Below are 24359 nucleotides of genomic sequence, written 5' to 3'. Positions count from 1 at the left end.
TACCACTTCTGGCAAGTTGACAGTATTAATTTAAAATTTTAGTATTCTTTTAACATAGTGTCGAGGATGTCGAGGTATCGAAAGTATCGAGAGCCCATCTCTATTAGAGATGAAGACTTTAGCTAAACTTACCGTCTGGTTAGAAGCATCCAAGTAGCGTAGGCCAAAGTACGCTGTCTCCAACAGGTTAAGATGTCGAAATACTGTGTCCAGAATCTCTTGTCCAGGGCTGTTGTCCTGCAACAGAGAGAATAAACTTGTGAAAGTAAGGGTCTCTATAGTACAAGGAACAAGGTATTTATGGTTTCAATGGGTTAAACATTTTCACTCGAGCCAGGCAAACATCAAATCAATTTGATTTTGCTCGGTACAGAGCTTAGCAACAGTATGCAAGAACTGTGAGAAAAGGAAACTATTTTTAAACGAAATGAGAGTGCGAACTTCCACTGTATTGTCGTGGCTGGTGGGACACGAAGGGCACTGCTACGACGTGGGTTTTTGGAAGAGGCAAGAACTCCATTAATATCATACAATATACAGTACGTCCAGCGTGGCGTACTGTAAGCAAATCGTTTATGTAAGAACAGATTTCTATCCGTGAAACAGGTGAATATTTGGTGGACTCCACTTACCTGGACAAAGTAAGGGATAAGAAAATCAGTGAGATTGTTACGTTCTTAGTGTCTCTTCAACTGATATGTTGCATGATTTATTTATGTCAAAGGTGAATCCGTAGTAAAACATTGAGTTCGTGGAGAAGAGATGACAAAAGTACGTTCTCAACTTACCACAGTAAGGACAGTTTGCAAAACGTAGACTTACGTTTTAACAAAATAAAGTTACCAGTTCCCCATTTTCATTTGTTGAACAAATCCCAGGGTCTTTGTGCTTTCGCTTCTAGAGATCGCCTCATTTCTTGGTCATGCATTATATCATGCACTATGACTACGGCTTCCATACTGCATGCTGAAAGGTGTAATAGTTTCTTCTTCTTCTTATTATTATTCTTGTCCTCCTTCTCCTCCCACACCCTGGTGTGGTTGCGGGAAGCATAATGAGGAGCACATGTGGAATTGGCCCTGTTTAACGGCCGGATGTCCTTTCTGACTCCAATCCGGTGTGGAGGGATGTGTTCACTATAGGGTGCTCCATGCCTAAATTGTTAGCGTGCTGGCCTTTGGTCACAGCGGTCCCGGGTTCAATGCCGGGAATTTTAACAATCATTGGTTAATTTCGCTGGCACGGGGGCTGGGTGTATATGTCGTCTTCATCATCAATTCATCCCTATCACGACGCGCAGGTCGCCTACGGGAGTCAAATCAAAAGACCTGTACCTGGCCTTTCATACTTTTCACTATTGGGTGTTTCTTGGCTGGTTCGTAGTGTGGTGTGTTGTGCGTATTTGAAGAGCAGTGTGTTGGGACATGCAGCAACACCCAGTTCGGAGTCAGAGAAATTATCCAAACGCAATTCTCATTCCCTATCCGGCCGGGAATCGATCGAACCCAGGACCCTCTGAACCGAAGGCAATGACGCTGACAATGCATCCAAGGAGCTGTATGAAATGTATCTACTGTATCTGAAGGTCGAAATTTTACTTTATTTTTCTGAACATATTCATTTATTCTTAGTTTAACTTTTGCAGGATCGACAGAAAATGAATTTTGTAAAGCAAAATTATTTTGAGTATCGGTATGTTGTATATGGATACGCAAATGCGGATTTACAGTATCATCTCCCACGAGAGCAAAATGCTTACGTGCGTTAACACTACACCTGCGGCACAACTACTGTAAATAATTTCTTCGACCTATCCCAGGAGTTTTTGGGGTCGCTGGTGCCTTGGCCAGGAAAAACCAAAAACTACTGGTCATTTGACTTATCTTTACTTTGACATGAGAATTATCTGAAGGATATGACGTTCAGGGAATGTCGTTTAAAGCATGCCGTGCACATCGCTCGCCGAGACAACGTACACGAGTAAATAATGGTGATATACCATAAGAATATCGCAGCCGTGGCTTTAGGGTGCCGTGATTAGAGCAGGAGCTAACGTTCAGCCGAGGTTCGAATCCTGGAGGATAAAGTATAGTAATTCTCATGTCACAAAGATACCAGACATCATTATACCACAGGGACGTAAAGTAGGGTACTATCTCAGTGCTTTTCGGAAGTGAGTTTTCGGCAAACCCGATGGAAAATAAATATCAAGCGAATTGTAGAAAATAGCCGTGGCCTGTGATCGAATCACTGAACTGAGCACCCCCTCCCCCCCACAAGAAAACTTAGAAGTAACTATTAATCTTAAATCATAAGTAGACCTGGGATTTTAAGGCAAATGCCTATTTTGTTCCTTAAGAAACAACACTAACATTTTTAAATATGTTGATGTTTCATGATGAATCCCTTACATTTAAAGAGTTTGATAGTGTCCTAAAATGCCCGTTTGGACCTTTAGAGCCTATTTTACTATTTTAGTACTAAATGCCTATAATGAAATCAAATCTTTCAATTCAACTAATGAAAATCATAAGTTTAAAATGACTGAAGTATTCATAAATTTCAGCGTTCAATAGGTAGGGGATAAAATATGGAGAAGTGGGCTAGTGTACTGGAGAAGAATCTAGGTTATTCCAAGTAATGGATGGGGAAAAAGTAGACTTACCTAGTGAAATTGAACTGAAAATTTAGGTAAATTTTGGTATGGCTCTCTAACATCTGTGAATGTTGAACACTTCTTGGTTTCAGAATGATTTTAACAGACGAAAGACAACACCTGACTGTGGAAAATTTGGAGAAGATTACTTTTATGTTCTGTAAAGCAAACTACGAATGAACGTGTTGTAAGAATGTTCCTCACAAATAAATAATCACATACTCCGTTCGCGTTTACACCGTTATGGGATGCCTACAGTGCTGCTATTGTGTTCAGTGATTTTAGTATTAAGGTTTTAGTTCAGTACTGATTGCGATTTTTCATATAATCCATGACTGTTTTCTGTGCAAGTCTTTTTAATTGTGTCTTAATTTTGCTGTTGTATCTGTTAAGAATATGTATACAAACTTACTTAAAGTAAAAGAGAGATAACGTTACACTTTACGTGTATATTGTAATATTTTAAAGTCTATTTTCTGTCTATTTACACATTCTTAAAGCCTATTTTAAATGCCTATTTTCTACTTTAAAAACCTACTTACTTATTTTGAAAGCCTCTTTAGGTGCCTGAAACAACGTTATTTAGAGCCTGAAATTCCAGATCTAATCATAACCCAGGGACCGGTCGTTTTCCGTGTAATACGAAGAAATGAAATGTGGCCGTCGATTTGGAAAATGTTATACATGGTAACTGGCTGCCAAGGGGAGATACTAGCCACTAAATCCTGCATTTCTTTATCAAAAAAGTTAGATATATGGCTTATGAGGTTTGTGTGTAAGGACAAGTTTATTGCTGAACAAAGGGAACTGAGAAGATCTCACTTATGATTCTCTACCCAGTCTCACTTCGTCAAAGCTTACTGCTTTCAAAAGCACTCGGAGTGTAAAGTGTATCCAGATTTCGCGGTGTAAATCTTTCAGTCAAAACAACCACATTTCTAGACGTCTTAACGCTGGGTGTAAGATTTACGATGAGCTGTTTAAATAACACACCTTGGGGGAGATTCTTGAAGTAAACGTTCATTTTCTGTAGAACCTACTTCTACCTCACCTGTGTACGCATTCTTGCAGGTAGAGCTAATTGTTTGCGAGTCAGAAAGAAGAACCGCGACTAATTTTAGTTTACGACTTAATTGTCCCGGCGTTGTGCGCCTGTCATGGCTCAGCACGTGCTACACAGCCGTAGTAGTAAAACTGATTCAGGCGTGAAAACTTCACAACATTCAGTATTTTACCCGCGTGCTACAAGCCCACGCCGTTGATTTTAATGGGTCATTCGAGGTTGCCGACTCATGTTGTGGATGAATGTCGCTAGCATGAATGTTGTTGCATCAGAAAAAAGGCTTCGATAATGAGGTCAGCATCCCTTACACTGCAGAGGGAGTCAAGTCTAATAGCCGCGAGGCTATGTTCCAGGGAAGTCTCTGGCGGTCCGCGGGCCACCTAGGACTATCGTAGACATGTAGTTTAACCTGATATCGTGATCACAGCCACGGGACCTCCAATTTTATTTGGAATCCAACCCACGGGGAAGGAACTTTTCATTTTAAAGATCCCACACACATTCTCCGGGATTCGAAACATGGTTGTCTTGACGTGAAGCCAAGCGTCGTTACACCCTCATATATGTTAGAACTTTCACGTGGCGTGAAAAAGGGCGGCTGCGTGGCCTTAATTAAGGCACAGTCCCAGCATTTATCTGGTGTGAAAATGGGAAACCACGGAAAACCATCTTCAGGTTTGCCGACGGTGGGTTTCGAACCCACCATGTCCCGAATGCAAGCTCACAGCTACGTTACCCTAACTGCACGGACAACTCGCTCGGTTGTTCGGTATTGATATTAGTATTGTTACCGTACGAGTTCGCCAATGGGTCACACACCTGTACGCTTGCATTCGGAAGATGGTAGGTTCGAGCCTCTCCTTTGGCAGTCCTTAAGGTGTTTTCCGTGCTTTCCTATTTCCACAACAGGCAAATGCGGGAGCTGCACAATAATTATTATTATTATTATTATTATTATTATTATTTTTTTTTTTGCTAGGGGCTTTACGTCGCACCGACACAGATAGGTCTTATGGCGACGATGGGATAGGAAATGGCTAGGAGTTGGAAGGAAGCGGCCGTGGCCTTAATTAAGGTACAGCCCCAGCATTTGCCTGGTGTGAAAATGGGAAACCACGGAAAACCATTTTCAGGGCTGCCGATAGTGGGATTCGAACCTACTATCTCCCGGATGCAAGCTCACAGCCGCGCGCCTCTACGCGCACGGCCAACTCGCCCGGTACAATAATTATTAAGGCTACGGTTGCTACCTTCCCAGTAACAGCACTTTCCTATCTTTCTTCTTCTTCTTCTTATTCTTCTATAGCTCTTCTCACATAGTTGGGGTCGCGGGTGATAACTTCGTCGAACTTGTGGATTTGGCCCGTTTTACTGCTGGATGCCCTTCCTGACGCCAACCATATGTGTGTGGGGGGGAATATAATCACTACTGTGTTTGTGGTGTTTGGTAGTGTAGAGTGTTGTCTGAATAAGAAGAGGAGAGTACTGGGACAAACAGCCAGTCCCCGAGACATAAGAATTAATCAAACGCGATTAAAATACCCAACCAGGCTGGGGATTGAACCCGGGATCCTCTGAACAGAAGGCCTCAACACTGACCATTCAGCAAATGAGTCTGACTCCTTTCCTATCTAATAATTGCAGAAAAGTTACACCAGTTAGTGCAGCGTTAAAACGACAGCGGAAATAATAGTAATAATAATAATAATAATAATAATAATAATAATAATAATAATAATAATAATAATAATAATAATAATAATAATAATAATACGAAAATGGCATTTGGCTTTTAGTGTCAGTAGTGTCCGAGGACGTGTTCGACTTGCCAGATTTAGGTCTCTTGATATGACCCCCTTTAGCGACCTGCGCGTCGTGATGAGGATGACATGATGAAGACGACACAGACAGCCAGCCACCGTGCCAGCGGAATTAACCAATAATGGTTCAAATTCCCGACTTTGCCAGGAATCGAACCCGGGACCCTGCGACCAAAGGCCGCCAGCACGCTAACCATTTAGCCATGGAACCGGACAATAATAATAATAATAATAATAATAATAATAATAATAATAATAATAATAATAATAATAATAATAATAATAATAATTTTTAATTCCCCTTCAACTGAAACAGATTACAAGAGACACCGCGGTGTCAGAATGTTGTCTATAGGTGCTCTAACGACGCGGAGTTGTCACATTTAAACACCCTCGTATGTGACCGACCTCAGCCAGCATCGAATCTGCTGTCTCGGAAACAGAAAGAGAATGACTAACCGACAGTTGAGAGCAATGCCACGAAACACATGCAAAGGAGAGATAAACACCAAATTAGGAATGAGATCGGTGCATAAAGCTGTGCATATTATGTACGGACTTCGTTTTTCCACAACCATCAAACGTGTGGTTTTTACTACTGTTAATCACTATCCCGATGTTAATTTTAAGTTGAAAATGGGAAACCATGGACAACAATGGACAAGTTTTGTCCAAAAGCCAACGCGCTTTAACAAGCGGAACTAATAAGTTCGGTGGAAGTACATAACAATGGAACAAGGTGTTACAGCCAGAGACATGATTGACGAACCAAGTACACAAAGTTGCCTCTCTATCTTTAATGCAAATTTGAACACGTTGCCGGACGGACATTCTTGCACGTTGCAACATGCGTGGCTCAAAGTGCCTACGGGACCAATCACATGGTATTATTCCTTTATTTTACGATTATGGTGATTATTTATGATGACTTCGTTATTTGAATGTCTGAGAGTTCAGAAATATCATATCTCCAACGATAAACGCAGTTTATGCTGAATTCGAAAACCAGTTTCTCTTTGAACTTTATGGTGTCATGACTTTACGATGTAGTGGGTATTGATCATTATCTGTCGTTATATCGCTCCACCAGTTTCTTTCCTTGACTCGTTTTGCCACGGCACCTAGAGAACACAAAGAGATGGGTTCTACTTCCCCGTCAGGGAGTAGAGAAATTTAAAATAGAGGATTCTACATCTGGAGTTGTACATGACCATGCGTTTCATGTTAATTATTGGGGAAAGAGGACAGAGGTAAACAGGCTATCCTGTTTAGAACAGGGCGTGTAATGGAGATCGCCACTAAGCTATTGGGATTGTAGCACGCTGAAGGAGACTCTGGAATGAAGTGTCACATGTATACAAAACAGTATTCATTTGTAAGCGGGAAGAATTCTGGATAAAGCATTATGTAAAAAAAAGCACACTGATTACTTTTGTTCCCCAGAACGTTTCGACATTTGAACCGGTCTTCCGATGTTGTAAGATAGACAGCAGGCAATGGTATGATGATAAATGGGGTTAAAAGTCAGGTTGTGAGTTTCCTCTCAGTTTTAATTACTGCGTTGATGGGGGTGAAAGTTCCTTACGGAGATCTTCATTGGGGCAATCACGCAAATTGGCTTGTAAATAAATGGTACAGATGTCTGCGCATGATTATGAGGGTATTTGGGGGTTGTAGTAAGGATCTAAAGGAGAGGGCATATATGTCTCTGGTCAGACCCCAACTAGAGTATGGTTCGAGTGTACGGAACCCTCACCAGGAATACTTGATTCGAGAACTGGAAAAAAATCCAAAGAAAAACACCTCGATTTGTTCTGGGTGATTTCTGACAAAAGAATAAGTTTACGAAAATGTTGCAAAGTTTGGTCTGGGAAGACTTGGGAGAAAGGAGACGAGCTGCTCGACTAAATGGTATGTTCCGAGCTGTCAGAGGAGATATGGCGTGGAATGACATCAGTAGACGAATACGTTTGGGTGGTGTTTTTAAAAGTAGCAAAGATCACAATACAAAGACAAAGTTGGAATTCAAGAGAACAAATTGGGCCAAATGTTCGTTTTTAGGAAGGAGAGTTAGGGACTGGAATAATTTACCAAGGAAGATGTTCAGTAAATTTCCAAATCCTTTGCAATCATTTACGAAAATTCTAGGAAAACAACATATGGGGAATCTGCCACCTGGACGACTGCCCTAAATGTAAATCATTACTGACTGATTGATTGATTAATGGTGATCAGTCTAAATGGAGGCATGGATACAGATATACTACTACTACTACTACTACTACTACTACTACTACTACTACTACTACTAACAACTATTACATACTGGAGCCTCGGTGGATCAGCCGGTAGCGCGCTGGCCTCTCACCGCTGGGTTCCGTGGTTCAATTCCCGGTCAAACCATGCGAGATTTGTGCTGGACAAAGCGGAGGCGGAACAGGTTTTTCCCCGGGTACTCCTGCTTCTCCGCCATCTTTCATTCCAACAACACTCTCCAATATCATTTCATATTATCTGTTAATCATAAATCATTGTCCCAGAAGAGTGCGACAGGCTTCGGCAGCCGGTACAGTTCCTACCAGGTGTATGCATAAGTTTTAGCCGGGTTTTGTGGTAATTCTTAAGGGAATTCGTTTTTTGTTTATTCAATATATTGGCCATCGGCTTCTACACACTTCGCCCATCTTTCAGGTAAGTTATGAATACTATGCCAGAAAAACTGCTTGTCTTTTGCGACAAACCATTCGTTGAGCGATTTTCGTCTTCCTCGAAATTGTTGACGTGCTGCTCTGCGAGCGCGTGTCCCAGTGATGCGAAGAGGTGATAGATGGCGCCAGGTCGAGGCAGTACGGCGGATGCGGAAGGATGTCCCGTCGAAACGATTTCAGGGTGCCTTTCACTGGTTTTGCTGTGTGAGACGGCGCATTGTCGTGTAACAAAATCACTTTGCCATGTCTTCTGGCCCATTCCGGTCGTTTTTCGATCAATGCGTGATTTAAGTTAATCATTTGTTGGCGATAGCGTTGTGTCGGGCTTCAAGAGTTCTTATACACAACACCACTACTAGAGCGCGCACTGTCTTTCACATTGAAATCACCATGTTTAAATTGTCTTACAGTCATGTTCTAATGGATGGAGCGTGTTCACCGCATGTTTCTACCAGCAAACTATGACTTTGCAAGCCTTTTACTTTAAGTTAAATAACGAAGCAGTGCGTGCCGCAAATGTTCTTTTTTCAGGCACAAACGTCGACATGATCAGTGAACGAGATACAACACAGACACTAGTATTCGGCGGACTCAACTTGTGTGTGTTGGTAGGCTAATGTCAGACGAACAAACTGACGTATGTGTCAAATTCATACGCTGCGTACTGTTCGCTGGCGCCATCTCTTAGTGAAACCGGAAAAGGCACCTGCTATCCTCGCCAGTAGATGGGACCCGGTGGAATGACTGGAAACAGGCTGTGAATTTTCATTTATTTCATACTTCTGTATATCGAACTTCATATGTTTACGTACGTTAAATTAATGTGGAAAGTAGAACTTCGCGATACTCAAGTTAGTTACAGGAGATGGTGAGTTTCAACCCTACCATCGACAATACTGAAGAGAATTTTCTGTGGTTTCCTATTTCCACACCGGCAAAAGCTGGAGCTCTACATTAATGAAGGACACGGCCGCCCGTTCTGTCCTAGCCCGACGTGAAAATCATGGGAGCTCCAGTTTAATGTAAAATCTGAACCATGGGGACGTGACTTTTCATTTCAGGAAACGCTCCACTTGGGACGTGAACAGCACGGAAACTTAGCTAGTGGTCTTCCATACGGACAGTCAAGGTTCGAATCCCAGTCGAACTCAGATTGGAATTTTCATCTGAAAAATCACGGGTTTTAGTCACGGCATCCGGCCTTAAACCTTTGATTAAAACCTGAAATGAGCCAGGGTGGCTCCAGGGAACCCTGAAAAGTGTGGAACAAGGCTTTTTACGTGATCAATATTTTTAAAAAATGTCAAGTAAAACTCTTATTTTACCTTTTAATAGGAAAAAAGTGTCAAATTTCTCTCTGGGAAAATTAAATGATCATAAATATCCTTGTCAATAAATGAAACTAAAATTGATAACGATTAATTTATTTGCACCTAACGAGTCGTTAAAGAGAGACATCACCGAGCTCGATAGCTGCAGTCGCTTAAGTGCGGCCAGTATCCAGTATTCGGGAGATAGTAGGTTCGAATCCCACTGTCGGCAGCCCTGAAAATGGTTTTCCGTGGTTTCCCATTTTCACACCAGGCAAATGCTGGGGCTGTACCTTAATTAAGGCCACGGCCGCTTCCTTCCCACTCCTAGCCCTTTCCTGTCCCATCGTCGCCGTAAGACCTATCTGTGTCGGTGCGAAGTAAAACAACTAGCAAAAAGAGACACATCTGTATGTCAAGTATAGGATTCAGAGCATCGAAATGAAGAAAATAACTCAGGGCCTATGGCCATCCATCAATTCTTCACATCACAGCCTGCCCAATTGCGCGTCACACATTTTGTAATTTTGTATCGCTAATTTTGTGACGCAAATTATCAGATGAGCTCCAGCCACAATATGTATTTATGTCAATAAATAAATAAATAAATAAATAAATAAATAAATAAATAAATAAATAAATAAATAAATAAATAAATAAATAAATAAAATAAAATAAAGCCTGTAGGACAGTAGCTACTGTGGAGTTTCCTAACTCGCTGACTATATTTATAAACATATAAAACTGCATTTATATTGAAAAATCTGAATATCTGGATTTAAAATGGAAATTATGAAAATTAACATTCATTAAATAAAATACACACTTGTTGGACCTTGTACTCACACTTACTTGTTACCTGCTTACTTACACATACGTTATTTGAAGGGCGCCAGCTGTCACTCAGTACAGCAATAATAGAATGAGACTCTTGACTATCTCTAGGGTGTGGGGTAATAAGCTTACTTTTGACAACATACCATACAAGTTCTGGGAAAAGGAGATTGGCGTTCGGTTTCCCCATTAATTTTGAGGTTAAGATATTTTACTGTCAATGAAATGAAACTATGAATTCGTTTGATAGAACAATATATATTCTTTAAATAATATATCAAAAAATAGTGAGTCTTGTTGCGATAAAACAGATGAGAATATGAAATTATGACATTGCAAATGAAAGAAACTAGGCATGAATTTGAATTCTTCTTGACCGGACATTTAACAATTTATACGAAATATTTTCCTCACTGATTCACTTGACTGTACCTTTAACACTTTGAGTGTAATTACGACGTAATCCATTGCTCTGGTGTTTACTGTAGATGTGTCACGCCTAACTTGGTGATACATCCTTGTGGCTGCTTCTTCTCCATATCATCTGACTTCTTTGTAAGTCAATATGGTATGACCTCTTGGCAGGTCCAGGGTTGCCCTCTCTGACTCCTTGGTAAGCCTTGCGTCCGCGTCTTCCACTAAGTGACGGACCAACCATTTGGTCTCACTCTCTCAATGACCAATAATTAATGGCTCACTGAGTCTTCTCCATCTCTCGTTCACACTCGTTGGCTGACCACCTAAGGCCTCTTGATCTAGTAGACTACTTCACTGTACTGCATCCGTATAAGTAATGACTGACGCTACAATGTGCATCCACCTTATATAGACGTTGGTTGACACAACTACGTAATCTCCAGAAATAACAATGACATACTCCCACCTACGCGACAGATATTACACACAGTGGTGAAATAGCCCCGCGGCGACGAGTCCGTGCGCTCATTGCTAAATAAATACGATGACATAGCCATGGCGCGGCGATGACTTGGCAGAATCGCCACCAATATTGCACAATGCCCCAACGTCACATCTAATCTCTGATATATACAACAATTCTCACTGTACAGGTATTGAGTGTTATACTACACATACGTATATGTGTATACATCTAAGTGCAATCTTGCAAGCAACAGGCAATTGCAAAATTGAATAAAACGGATAATTACAATAATAGTACAATATCACAGATAACATAATAATAATACTGACATAATAATAATAATAATAATAATAATAATAATAATAATAATAATAATAATAATAATAATAAAATACAGATATCATCTTGTAACGGGATTTGAACCGTTACAATTCGCCTCCCTCATAAATAAATCGAAGAACAAAGAATCGATTGATTTATGAACAACATAATATAAATATAACACTGACACATATAAACACTTTAAATAAGTATACAACAATAATTTTCTTTTTCAGCATCCATACATTTTATAATACATCACATATGAGAATTTTTCTCGCACATTGCCATCGTAGATAACTGTTCAGTGTCCCATTCTCATACAATTCACAAGAGCATAGCCCTTAATTTAACACACACAAATAATTTCAATCAATATACAACATTCTTCACCTTTTTTTTTAACATATCAAAATATTTTGTGAAAATTCACTTATATGAGAACTTTTCTCGCATATTGTTATCGTAGATAACTGTCCAATGTCCTGTTTTTTTTTTTTTTTTGTCACACAGTACATGACAATGTAGCACTTATTCTTCCAATACACCAATACGACACTTGGTTCACACGCATATCGCAGATGTTAATTTTATTTTGCCAGTTTCTCACAAAATTAATCATCTTATTCTTACCTCAACAAATCTCACATGAAGTACTTCTTTACATTTATAATACTACAAATACCGACAATATCCCCTTCCTGATCTTTTAAAGAATATGCACACTCCCCGATACGGTTCACAATAGTGAAATACCCCTGATACAAAAGAATAACTTCAAGATATTTCCCGCCTCTGCAGATGATGAAATGGAACTCTGAGTAGCACTCTGTCACTCAAACTGAATCAATTTTGCCCTCATTGACTTACATATCTCAAAAAATCACATCCTACTTGGCAACAATAATTAAAGAATCAATACTATGGCTACAAGATGGTTGAATTATTCCGTAATCCAGCATAATGTTTATTTGTTCTTAGACGTCACTAGCATTTTTAAGTTGACTGGGGTACTTACCTCCCACAAACGATCTATGGTCATTTACTACAAATTTATGTTCATATACGTGTTCTTCCTCACTTACCACTTAATACATCTCGATGCTTACCTAACATCGACCACAATTACTCCTCTTGTAATTCACTCAAATTACCTCACGTCACTGCCTCATACCGACTATCCCTCGGATACTGGTCGTACAGGCACGTAACACACCCAACAAAACATTTCCTCTCACTAGGAACAACTTCACTTACCTCCCATATATTTCAAAGAACACACGTCACCACCACACTTACCTCAGACCATCATAATTAACACGTACTTCTTTGCTAGTTTCCTCACAGAACAAACACACACTACCTAAATCAAAGTCCATTCTACTTCCATGATTTGCAACCAAGTCAGCTCCTATAATAACTGAATACACAAGTTTTGGTATAACAAGGCGTGGCTGAAACTTACAATTATCTTCAATTATGATTGGTACCGCTATCATTTTATTTACTCACTTTGACTTACCAACGTCTGTTATAATATCTAATATTTCCATCATCGGAGTTACTACCTCACTACCTACATCACATTCTCGGCATTACAAGTACTTCCATCACTTATCAGAACACTTCTTACGTCTACCTTACTTCTACCATGAATTACTTCATACCTATGACTACGTCCCTACTTAAATATCTCACTTAACATTACTTAGGTCACAATCACACTACTCTTAAATCTACTTTCACTACATAACTACTTATACTAAATCCCTGTTCAACTTCTACCTTCAGCCTGTCCACTTAACTTACCCGATTCCCTGTGAATCTGAAATACTCTGGCTCGATAAAGACACTTGGATAACATTCATATCAAGACTATCATAGTCTCTCTGATAACTCAAACCCGTACGCCTCCCATCTTCCGATTCTCTCTGATTACTCCTCTGACCTTCTCTCTCATAACTCAAATACATACGCCTCCCATCTTCCGATTCTCTCTGATTACTCTTCTGATCCTCTCTCTCATAACTCAAATACATACGCCTCCCATCTCCCGATTCTCTCTGATTACTCTTCCGACCACTATCACCTTCAACACAACTATTAATCCTCTGCGGATCATGATTACCCCTTCTCTGATACACGGCTAATATTTTTCCCCTTCTCTCTACTATACTAGTTTCTCCAGACATCATGCGCTCTCTCTCGCGCGCGCGCCCTTGCACACATTCTTTCCAAAGCCTATCAATGAACACTTTAAACTCTCCTAAATTAGACATATTATTCCAGTATACTAGAAACCATATTCTACTTTCACCGACAAAAACATTAGACAAAATTTCCAGCACGTATTCCCTTTCAATAATATTATTCCTCAACTTACTTGCATATCTTTTCTCAACTACTTTCACAAACTCTATGGGATTAAACTGTTTTCCAGAAAACTTGGTTAAATCACGATCCCTACTGAACAAACCACTCGCTACTAGCACCTCTACCGCCATTTTACCTGTAACATCATGCCGTATCACTTCCTGGCAACTCAAAATTTCTTCTTCCGCTCCTCTCTCATCCTTCTCTTCCTCTATTCTCACGTCTTCCTTCAATTCTTCCTCTCTTTCTCTTACCTGCTGTGATAGCGTTTTCTGTTCGCTCCGTAGTTCAGTGACCTCCACAAGTTTGCTTTCAATCTGCTCGATTCTACTAACCTGTTGCCCCGTATTTTCCCCAACTGCATTGTAAATCTTGTCCAATCTTTTCTCGACTACCTCATGAATTTCTTCCCGATTACTAGAAATTTTATTCCTTAACAGTACGATATTATTACTGTCCCCTGTACATATTTCTTTGACTTGCTCGGTCTGAATATGAAGACTGCTCCGATTCAACTTCATTTTATCTTCAACACACTCTTCATTTGACTTTCGTTCTAACTTACATATTTGACCAGTTACCTCTACTATCTTAGTATCTATTTTAGAATTTAGTGATTCACTTAACCCATCTATTTTATCATTGATCACATTAAGATTTTCGTTACAACTACCAATCATTTCTCCCATCTGTTTCTTATTTTCATTACTAGTATCAATCTCTTTCATATTACTAAAGCTGTCAATAATTTCTTCCATTTGTTTTTTAGTAACCATTTTTTTTGATTTCGGTCATTTTGGCCATCAGCAAATTTAGAATATCTTGGTTCATTCCCCCCGCGATTTCCTTTTGAGTTTCAGTGTGCTTCTCAATTTCTGCACTTTCCTGAATTTCCTCAGAATTTTCCATCGTATTCACCTGCTCCCTACTCTGAATTTCACCTTGGATGTCCGCAGAAGCAATGACCTCGTCCTCACATGACTTGTTATTGTCTTCCTTGTCCATCTTTGGTTCAATAGTACGCGATCTCAAATTAATTTCCCTCTTCAAATCCCTTGACATATCCCCAAAATACAAATATATATCACAAAGTTACACTCCTAACATTTACCGATAATGATTCCGTTGGCTTAAATTGTGCATACTCCTCCCAGAATGAACCTATGATATGCTGTCATTCAGAACAAGTTCTGAATTTCTTCGTGCACCACGTTGCGGAGCCACATTAAGGTATTCCTAACTAAAAACTAACAACTAACAGGGTGTGGGGTAATAAGCTTACTTTTGACAACATACCATACAAGTTCTGGGAAAAGGAGATTGGCGTTCGGTTTCCCCATTAATTTTGAGGTTAAGATATTTTACTGTCAATGAAATGAAACTATGAATTCGTTTGATAGAACAATATATATTCTTTAAATAATATATCAAAAAATAGTGAGTCTTGTTGCGATAAAACAGATGAGAATATGAAATTATGACATTGCAAATGAAAGAAACTAGGCATGAATTTGAATTCTTCTTGACCGGACATTTAACAATTTATACGAAATATTTCCCTCACTGATTCACTTGACTGTACCTTTAACACTTTGAGTGTAATTACGACGTAATCCATTGCTCTGGTGTTTACTGTAGATGTGTCACGCCTAACTTGGTGATACATCCTTGTGGCTGCTTCTTCTCCATATCATCTGACTTCTTTGTAAGTCAATATGGTATGACCTCTTGGCAGGTCCAGGGTTGCCCTCTCTGACTCCTTGGTAAGCCTTGCGTCCGTGTCTTCCACTAAGTGACGGACCAACCATTTGGTCTCACTCTCTCAATGACCAATAATTAATGGCTCACTGAGTCTTCTCCATCTCTCGTTCACACTCGTTGGCTGACCACCTAAGGCCTCTTGATCTAGTAGACTACTTCACTGTACTGCATCCGTATAAGTAATGACTGACGCTACAATGTGCATCCACCTTATATAGACGTTGGTTGACACAACTACGTAATCTCCAGAAATAACAATGACATACTCCCACCTACGCGACAGATATTACACACAGTGGTGAAATAGCCCCGCGGCGACGAGTCCGTGCGCTCATTGCTAAATAAATACGATGACATAGCCATGGCGCGGCGATGACTTGGCAGAATCGCCACCAATATTGCACAATGCCCCAACGTCACATCTAATCTCTGATATATACAACAATTCTCACTGTACAGGTATTGAGTGTTATACTACACATACGTATATGTGTATACATCTAAGTGCAATCTTGCAAGCAACAGGCAATTGCAAAATTGAATAAAACGGATAATTACAATAATAGTACAATATCACAGATAACATAATAATAATACTGACATAATAATAATAATAATAATAATAATAATAATAATAATAATAATAATAATAATAATAATAATAATAATAATAATAAAATACAGATATCGTCTTGTAACGGGATTTGAACCGTTACACTACCAAGTGCTGATGTTCTGAAGTATCTCTGGCGACCCTGAAGTAGGGCATAACTTAGATGTTGCAATTGGAATAAATACAATGGTAAGTGAAGATTTGATTCCAAGAACGCGAGACCTCAAACGATTATGCTGTTACGAGTAAAATAGCATCTGTTTCATTACTCTAATTTATTTCAGGATGACGCAATAAATGTACCCACACACATTATACACATACAATGAACCTTGAATGGCCACACTCACTAATTGTTGTCTCTTTACAAGTCTCTCTTCTTTACACAGTAGGTGGTCCGGCCCGTTGGTATTACCTGGGGGCGGCTGTAACCCTTACATTCACTTCTCCAAGTCCCTTCACCTCACACAACAGCTGTGTGTAGACCTCTGGATTTGAACACAGTGCTACTGGCCGCACAACACACGACGACTCTTCCTTAGGGTACGTCCAAGATGCACGCTGGTTTTCTGAGTCAGACAGTCGGCGCTGAATGTCTGACTCCGAGTGGCAGGTGGGATGTGGCCATTATGAAAGCTGGTTGTCAGTGCAGACAGAGCTGCCACAAAAGAAAAGATATGAAATACAACTGATCAGTGTAGCATGGAACTAACAAGAGAACAGGCTGCAGCTCTATTGCTGCTAAGTGACAATGTTACAACCAAGTTGAAACGAATGAGAAGTGATATACATCCAATAAATGAATTAAGATATATTTACGGGGAGTACTGTAACGGTTCAAATCCCGTTACAAGATGATATCTGTATTTTTATGATTGTATGATTTTATCTGTATTTTATTATTATTATTATTATTATTATTATTATTATTATTATTATTATGTCAGTATTATTATTATTTTATCTGTGATATTGTACTATTATTGTAATTATCCGTTTTATTCAATTTTGCAATTGCCTGTTGCTTGCAAGATTGCAATTAGATGTATACATATATACGTATGTGTAGTATAACACTCAATACCTGTACAGTGAGAATTGTTGTATATATCAGAGATTGGAAGTGACGTTGTTATATTGCTATACCAGTGGCGATTCAGCCAAGTCATCGCCGCGCCTTGGCTATGTCATCGTTTTTATTTAGAATATGCGCGCACGGACTCGTCGCCGCGGGGCTATTTCACCACTGTATGTAATATCTGTCGCGTAGGTGGGAGTATGTCATTGTTATTTCTGGAGATTACGTAGCTGTGTCAACCAACGTCTATAAAAGGTGGATGCACATTGTAGCGTCAGTCATTAGTTATACGGATGCAGTACAGTGAACAAGTCTACTAGATCAAGAGGCCTTAGTTGGCCAGTGAACGAGAGATGGTGAAGACTCAGTGAGCCATTATTGGTCATTGAGAGAGTGAGACCAAATGGTTGGTCCGTCACTTAGTGGAAGACGCGGACGCAAGGCTTACCAAGAAGTCAGAGAGGGCAACCCTGGACCTGCCAAGAGGTCATACTATATTGACTTACAAAGAAGTCAGATGATATGGAGAAGAAGAAGTCGCAAGGATGTATCACCACGTTAGGCGTGACACATCTACAGTAAACACCAGAGCAAAGGAATACGTCGTAATTACACTAAAAGTGTTGAAGGTACAGTCAAGTGAATCAGTGAGGGAAATATTTCGTATAAATTGTTAAATGTCCGGTCAAGAAGAATTCAAATTCATGCCTAGTTTCTTTCATTTGCAATGTCATAATTTCACATTCTCATCTGTTTTATCGCAACAAGACTCACTATTTTTTGATATATTATTTAAAGAATATATATTGTTCTATCAAACGAATTCATAGTTTCATTCCATTGACAGTAAAATATCTTAACCTCAAAATTAATGGGGAAACCGAACGCCAATCTCCTTTTCCCAGAACTTATATGGTATGTTGTCAAAAGTAAGCTTATTACCCCACACCCTTTTAGTATAAATATAAATGTTACAATGTGTCGACGCAACGTGGTGCACGAAGAAATTCAGAATTTGGTCTGAATGACAGCATATCATAGGTTCATTTGGGAAGAGTATGCGCATTTAAGCCAACGGAAATTATTACCGGTAAATGTCAAGAGTGTAATTTTGTGATATATATTTGTATTTCGGGGATATGTCAAGGGATTTGAAGAGGGAAATTAATTTGAGATCGCGGACTATTACTAGTGAACCAAAGATGGACACGGAAGACAGTAACAAGTCATGTAACGACGAGGTCATTGCTTCTGCGGACATCCAAGGTGAAATTCAGAGTAGGGAGCAGGTGAATATGATGGAAGATTCTGAGATAATTCAGGAAAGTGCAGAAATTGAGAAGCACACTGAAACTCAAAAGGAAGTCCCAGGGGGGATGAACCAGGATCAATTTTCCTTACTGATGGCCACTATAATTAGTAGTAACGAAAATAGTAAGAAAGAGATAAGTAAGAAAATGGAAGAAATGATTGGTATTAGTAATGAAAATAATAAGAAACAGATGGAAGAATTAATTGGCAGTAATAAAGAAAATTTTAATGTGACCAATGAGAAAATAGATGCTTTAAGTGAATCACTAAATTATAAAATAGATACTAAGATAGTAGAGGTAACTAGTCAAATATCTAAGTTAGAAAATAAGGTAAATAAAGAGTGTGTTGACCTTAGAGGTGAAATGGAGTTGAATCGGAGCGATCTTCATACTCAAATTGAACATGTCAAAGGAACTTGTACAGAGAATATCTTAGAGTTAAGTAATAAGATTGCGAGTAATCGGGAAGAAATTCATGAGGTAGTCGAGAAAAGATTGGACAAAATTTACAATGCAGTTAGGGAAGATACGAGGGAACAGATTAGTAGAATTGAACAAATTGAAAGCAAACTTGTGGAGGTCACTGAACTACGGAACGAACAGGAAACGCTATCACAGCAGGTGAGAAAGAGAGAAGAAGAATTGCAGGAAGACGTGAGAATAGTGGAAGAGAATTCTGAGAGAGCAGCGGAAGAAGAAGAAGAAGAAGAAGAAGTTGTAAACTGCCAGGAAGTGATACGGCAGAAAGGTAGAGGTAAGACAGGTTTAGACGTGATAGTAGCGAGTGGTTTGTTCAGTAGGGATCGTGATTTAACCAAGTTTTCTGGAAAACAGTTTAATCCTATAGAGTTTGTAAAAGTAGTTGAGAAAAGATTTGCAAGTAAGTCGAGGAATAATATTAATGAATGGGAATACGTGGTGGAAATCTTGTCGAATGTTTTTGTCGGTGAAAGTAGAATATGGTTTCGAGTATACTGGAATAATATGTCTAATTTAGGAGAGATTAAAGAGTTCATTGACAGGCTTTGGGAAGAATGTTTACAGGGGCGAGAGAGAGAGCGCATGATGTCCGGAGAAAGTAATATTGTAGAGAGAAGGGGGAAAATGTTAGCCGTGTATCAGAGGAGAGGGGGTGATCATGATCCGCAGAGGATTAATAGTTGTGTTGATGGTGGTAGGGGTCAGAGGAGTAATCAGAGAGAATCGGAAGATGGGAGGCGTATGAATTTGAGTTATGAGAGAGAAGGTCAGAGGAGTAATCAGAGAGAATCGGGAGATGGGAGGCGTACGGATTTGAGTTATCAGAGGGATTATAATAGTCATAATATGAAGGTTATCAAGGTGTCGTTATCGAGCCAGAGTATTTCAGATTCACAGGGAATCGGGTAAATTAAGTGAACAGTCTGAAGGTAGTAGATGAACAGGTATGTAGTATAAGTAGTTAAGTAGTGAAAGTAGATTTAAGTGTGTAGTGTGAGTGTGACCTAAGTAATGTTAAGTGAGATATTTAAGTAGTGCCGTAGTCGTAGATAATGAAGTAATTAATGGTAGCAGTAAGTTAGACGTAAGAAGTGTTCTGGTAAGTGATGTAAGTACTTATAATGCCGAGAATGTGATGTAAGTAGTGAGGTAGTAACTCCAATGATGGAAATTGTGATATGAAGAAGGTACTATCAGATCTTATAACAGCCGTTGGGTAAGTCAAAGTGAGTAAATAAGTTGATAGAGGTACCAGTCAATTGAAGATAATTGTAAGTTTCAGCTATGCCTTGTTGTACCAGAACTTGTGTATTCAGTTGTTTTAGGAGCTGACTTGGTTGCAAATCATGGAAGTAGAGTAGACTTTAATTTAGGTAGTGTGTGTTTGTTCTGGGATATAACTAGCAAAGAAGTGCGTATTAATTATGATGGTCTGAGGTAAGTGTGTTGGTGACGTGTGTTCTTTGAAATATTTGAGAGGTAAGTGAAGTTGTTCCTAGTGAGAGGAAATGTGTTGTTGGGTGTGTTACGTGTCTATACGACCAGGATCTGAGGGATCGTCGGTATGAGGCAGTGACGTGAGGTAATTTGAGTGAATTACAGGAGGAGTAATTGTGGTCGATGTTAGGTAAGCATCGAGATGTATTTAGTGGTAAGTGAGGAAGAACACGTATATGAACATAAATTTGTAGTACATGACCATAGATCGTTTGTGGGAGGTAAGTACCCCATTCAACTTAAAAATGCTAGTGACGTCTAAGAACAAATAAACATTATGCTGGATTACGGAATAATTGAACCATCTTGTAGCCATAGTATTAAACCTTTAATTATTGTTGCCAAGAAGGATGTGATTTATTGATATATGTAAGTCAATGAGGGCAAAATTGATTCAGTTTGCGTGACAGAGTGCTACTCAGAGTTCCATTTCATCATCTGCAGAGGCGGGAAATATGTTGAAGTTGTTCTTTTGTATCAGGGGTATTTCACTATTGTGAACCGTATCGGGAAGTGTGCATATTCCTTAAAAGATCAGGAAGGGGATATTGTCGGTATTTGTAGTATTATATATGTAAAGGAGTATTTCACGTGAGATTTGTTGAAATAAGAGTAAGATGATTAAATTTTTGTAAGAAACTGGCAAAATAAAATTAACATACATGAATTAGCGTGTGAACCAAGTGTCGTATTGGTGCATTGGAAGAATAAGTGCTACATTGTCATGTACTGTGTGACAAAAAAAAACGGAGAACAGGACATTGGACAGTTATCTGCGATAACGATATGCAAGAAAAGTTCTCATATAAGTAAATTTTCACAAAATGTTTTGATATGGTAAAAAAAAAAGAAGAATGTAGTGTAATCATTTAAAATTATTTGTATGTGTTAAATTAAGGGCTATGCTCTTGTGAATTGTATGAGAATGGGACACTGAACAGTTATCTACGATGGCAATGTGCGAGAAGAATTCTCATATATGTGATGTATTATAAAATGTATGGATGCTGAAAAAGAAAATTATTGTTGTATACTCATTTAAAGTGTTTATCTGTGTCAGTGTTATATATATAATTTTGTTCATAAATCAATCGATTCTTTGTTCTTCGATTTATTTATGAGGGAGGCGAATTGTAACGGTTCAAATCCCGTTACAAGATGATATCTGTATTTTTATGATTGTATGATTTTATCTGTATTTTATTATTATTATTATTATTATTATTATTATTATTATTATTATTATTATTATTATTATGTCAGTATTATTATTATTTTATCTGTGATATTGTACTATTATTGTAATTATCCGTTTTATTCAATTTTGCAATTGCCTGTTGCTTGCAAGATTGCAATTAGATGTATACATATATACGTATGTGTAGTATAACACTCAATACCTGTACAGTGAGAATTGTTGTATATATCAGAGATTGGAAGTGACGTTGTTATATTGCTATACCAGTGGCGATTCAGCCAAGTCATCGCCGCGCCTTGGCTATGTCATCGTTTTTATTTAGAATATGCGCGCACGGACTCGTCGCCGCGGGGCTATTTCACCACTGTATGTAATATCTGTCGCGTAGGTGGGAGTATGTCATTGTTATTTCTGGAGATTACGTAGCTGTGTCAACCAACGTCTATAAAAGGTGGATGCACATTGTAGCGTCAGTCATTAGTTATACGGATGCAGTACAGTGAACAAGTCTACTAGATCAAGAGGCCTTAGTTGGCCAGTGAACGAGAGATGGTGAAGACTCAGTGAGCCATTATTGGTCATTGAGAGAGTGAGACCAAATGGTTGGTCCGTCACTTAGTGGAAGACGCGGACGCAAGGCTTACCAAGAAGTCAGAGAGGGCAACCCTGGACCTGCCAAGAGGTCATACTATATTGACTTACAAAGAAGTCAGATGATATGGAGAAGAAGAAGTCGCAAGGATGTATCACCACGTTAGGCGTGACACATCTACAGTAAACACCAGAGCAAAGGAATACGTCGTAATTACACTAAAAGTGTTGAAGGTACAGTCAAGTGAATCAGTGAGGGAAATATTTCGTATAAATTGTTAAATGTCCGGTCAAGAAGAATTCAAATTCATGCCTAGTTTCTTTCATTTGCAATGTCATAATTTCACATTCTCATCTGTTTTATCGCAACAAGACTCACTATTTTTTGATATATTATTTAAAGAATATATATTGTTCTATCAAACGAATTCATAGTTTCATTCCATTGACAGTAAAATATCTTAACCTCAAAATTAATGGGGAAACCGAACGCCAATCTCCTTTTCCCAGAACTTATATGGTATGTTGTCAAAAGTAAGCTTATTACCCCACACCCTAGAGATGGTCAAGAGTCTCATTCTATTATTGCTGTACTGAGTGACAGCTGGCGCCCTTCAAATAACGTATGTGTAAGTAAGCAGGTAACAAGTAAGTGTGAGTACAAGGTTCGACGAGTGTGTATTTTATTTAATGAATGTTAATTTTCATAATTTCCATTTTAAATGCAGATATTCAGATTTTTCAAGTTAAAATTCAGATTAATATGTTTGTAAAGTTAGTCAGCGAGTTAGGAAACTCTCAGTACAAACACCTTTTTCCACAGTTACTTGTCGACGAAAACAGATTTTTGAATATTTCAGAATGAGTTCGGATACGTTTTGTTTTATTTTGTTAAAATTTGAACACAGGCTTACGAAGAACTGGGCGAATTACCACACTCAACACGAAAATCAACAGCCTGCGCGGCAGGTTGTCTGAAACCAGAATGAACGAATCATTCCGGTAAATATCTGAGTCAGACTACCAGTGCGCAGGCTTCCTGCGCGCAGGTGCATTATGGCCAGTCCCGCTTAAAAACACAGGACATACTTATGTCGACTCGGCGCCGACTGTCTGACTCAGAAAACCAGCGTGCATCTTGGACGTTCCCTTAGTTCCGACTCCAGAAGCGGTCCAATAATTCACACAGTCACACGTAGTGAACAACTAAACAGCAACAGCTCAACAGTGCTAACCAACTCAACAAACGACCATTTGCTCTGTTTCAATTACACTCAGGATAGTTGATCCGGTCACCGACTTTACAAAGATTCTCAGTCCACAGAAGTACAAAAACACACAGTACTCCAAGGCAGTACACAGACTTCTGTCTCGTACGCCGTCTAAAATGTAGCTACTCACTGGGCACTCTGACACCAAAACCACAGCTCCTGGTTCAGACTTACGTGGGACACTAGCGACAGCCAACACCTCCGTCGCCCTCAGCCCAGCCACCGAACCCAGCACACTGGGTCTCACACTGACTCCACCACGGAGCCCAATACTGACTCGGAGGCCATCACCAACACTGACTGTCCGCGGCTAGCCTTTTTTCCTTTATAGCTCGGGCGATGTGCGCCAGAATATTCCCGATGTGGCCAGAGACGGAATATCCTCGTTGCATCTCCAAGAATTTATTTATTTATTTATTTATTTATTTATTTATTTATTTATTTATTTATTTATAGCACACTACAGGACTTAGTGTTCCAATTACAGTGGCAACTACGTCATAATATAAACTATAATTAACATGGTGGTACTTATATCTAAACTATATTATACAATTTTATCTAGTATACTATAATGTTAATATAAAAT

General features: G+C 39.1%; 1 protein-coding gene across 11 annotated transcripts in view; it reads right to left on the bottom strand.

The window, feature by feature from the left end:
* Positions 1-24359, bottom strand: part of LOC136863859 (band 4.1-like protein 4) — a 1130227-nt gene that overhangs the window by 357300 nt on the left and 748568 nt on the right. For all 11 annotated transcript variants that reach the window (XR_010859221.2, XM_067140208.2, XM_067140209.2 and 8 more), the window contains exon 3: positions 133-237. Coding sequence is in view for 10 of the 11 variants with exons in the window: in XM_067140208.2 (XP_066996309.2) it covers positions 133-237 (105 nt within the window). In the remaining variant the exon portion in view is untranslated. The remainder of the gene's footprint in view (positions 1-132; positions 238-24359) is intronic.

The sequence above is a fragment of the Anabrus simplex genome, chromosome 2 (assembly GCF_040414725.1).
Source record: "Anabrus simplex isolate iqAnaSimp1 chromosome 2, ASM4041472v1, whole genome shotgun sequence".
In the NCBI taxonomy this organism is placed as follows: domain Eukaryota; kingdom Metazoa; phylum Arthropoda; class Insecta; order Orthoptera; family Tettigoniidae; genus Anabrus; species Anabrus simplex.
Note: the sequence above shows the minus strand (reverse complement) of the source record. Positions and strands in the feature narration are given on the sequence as shown.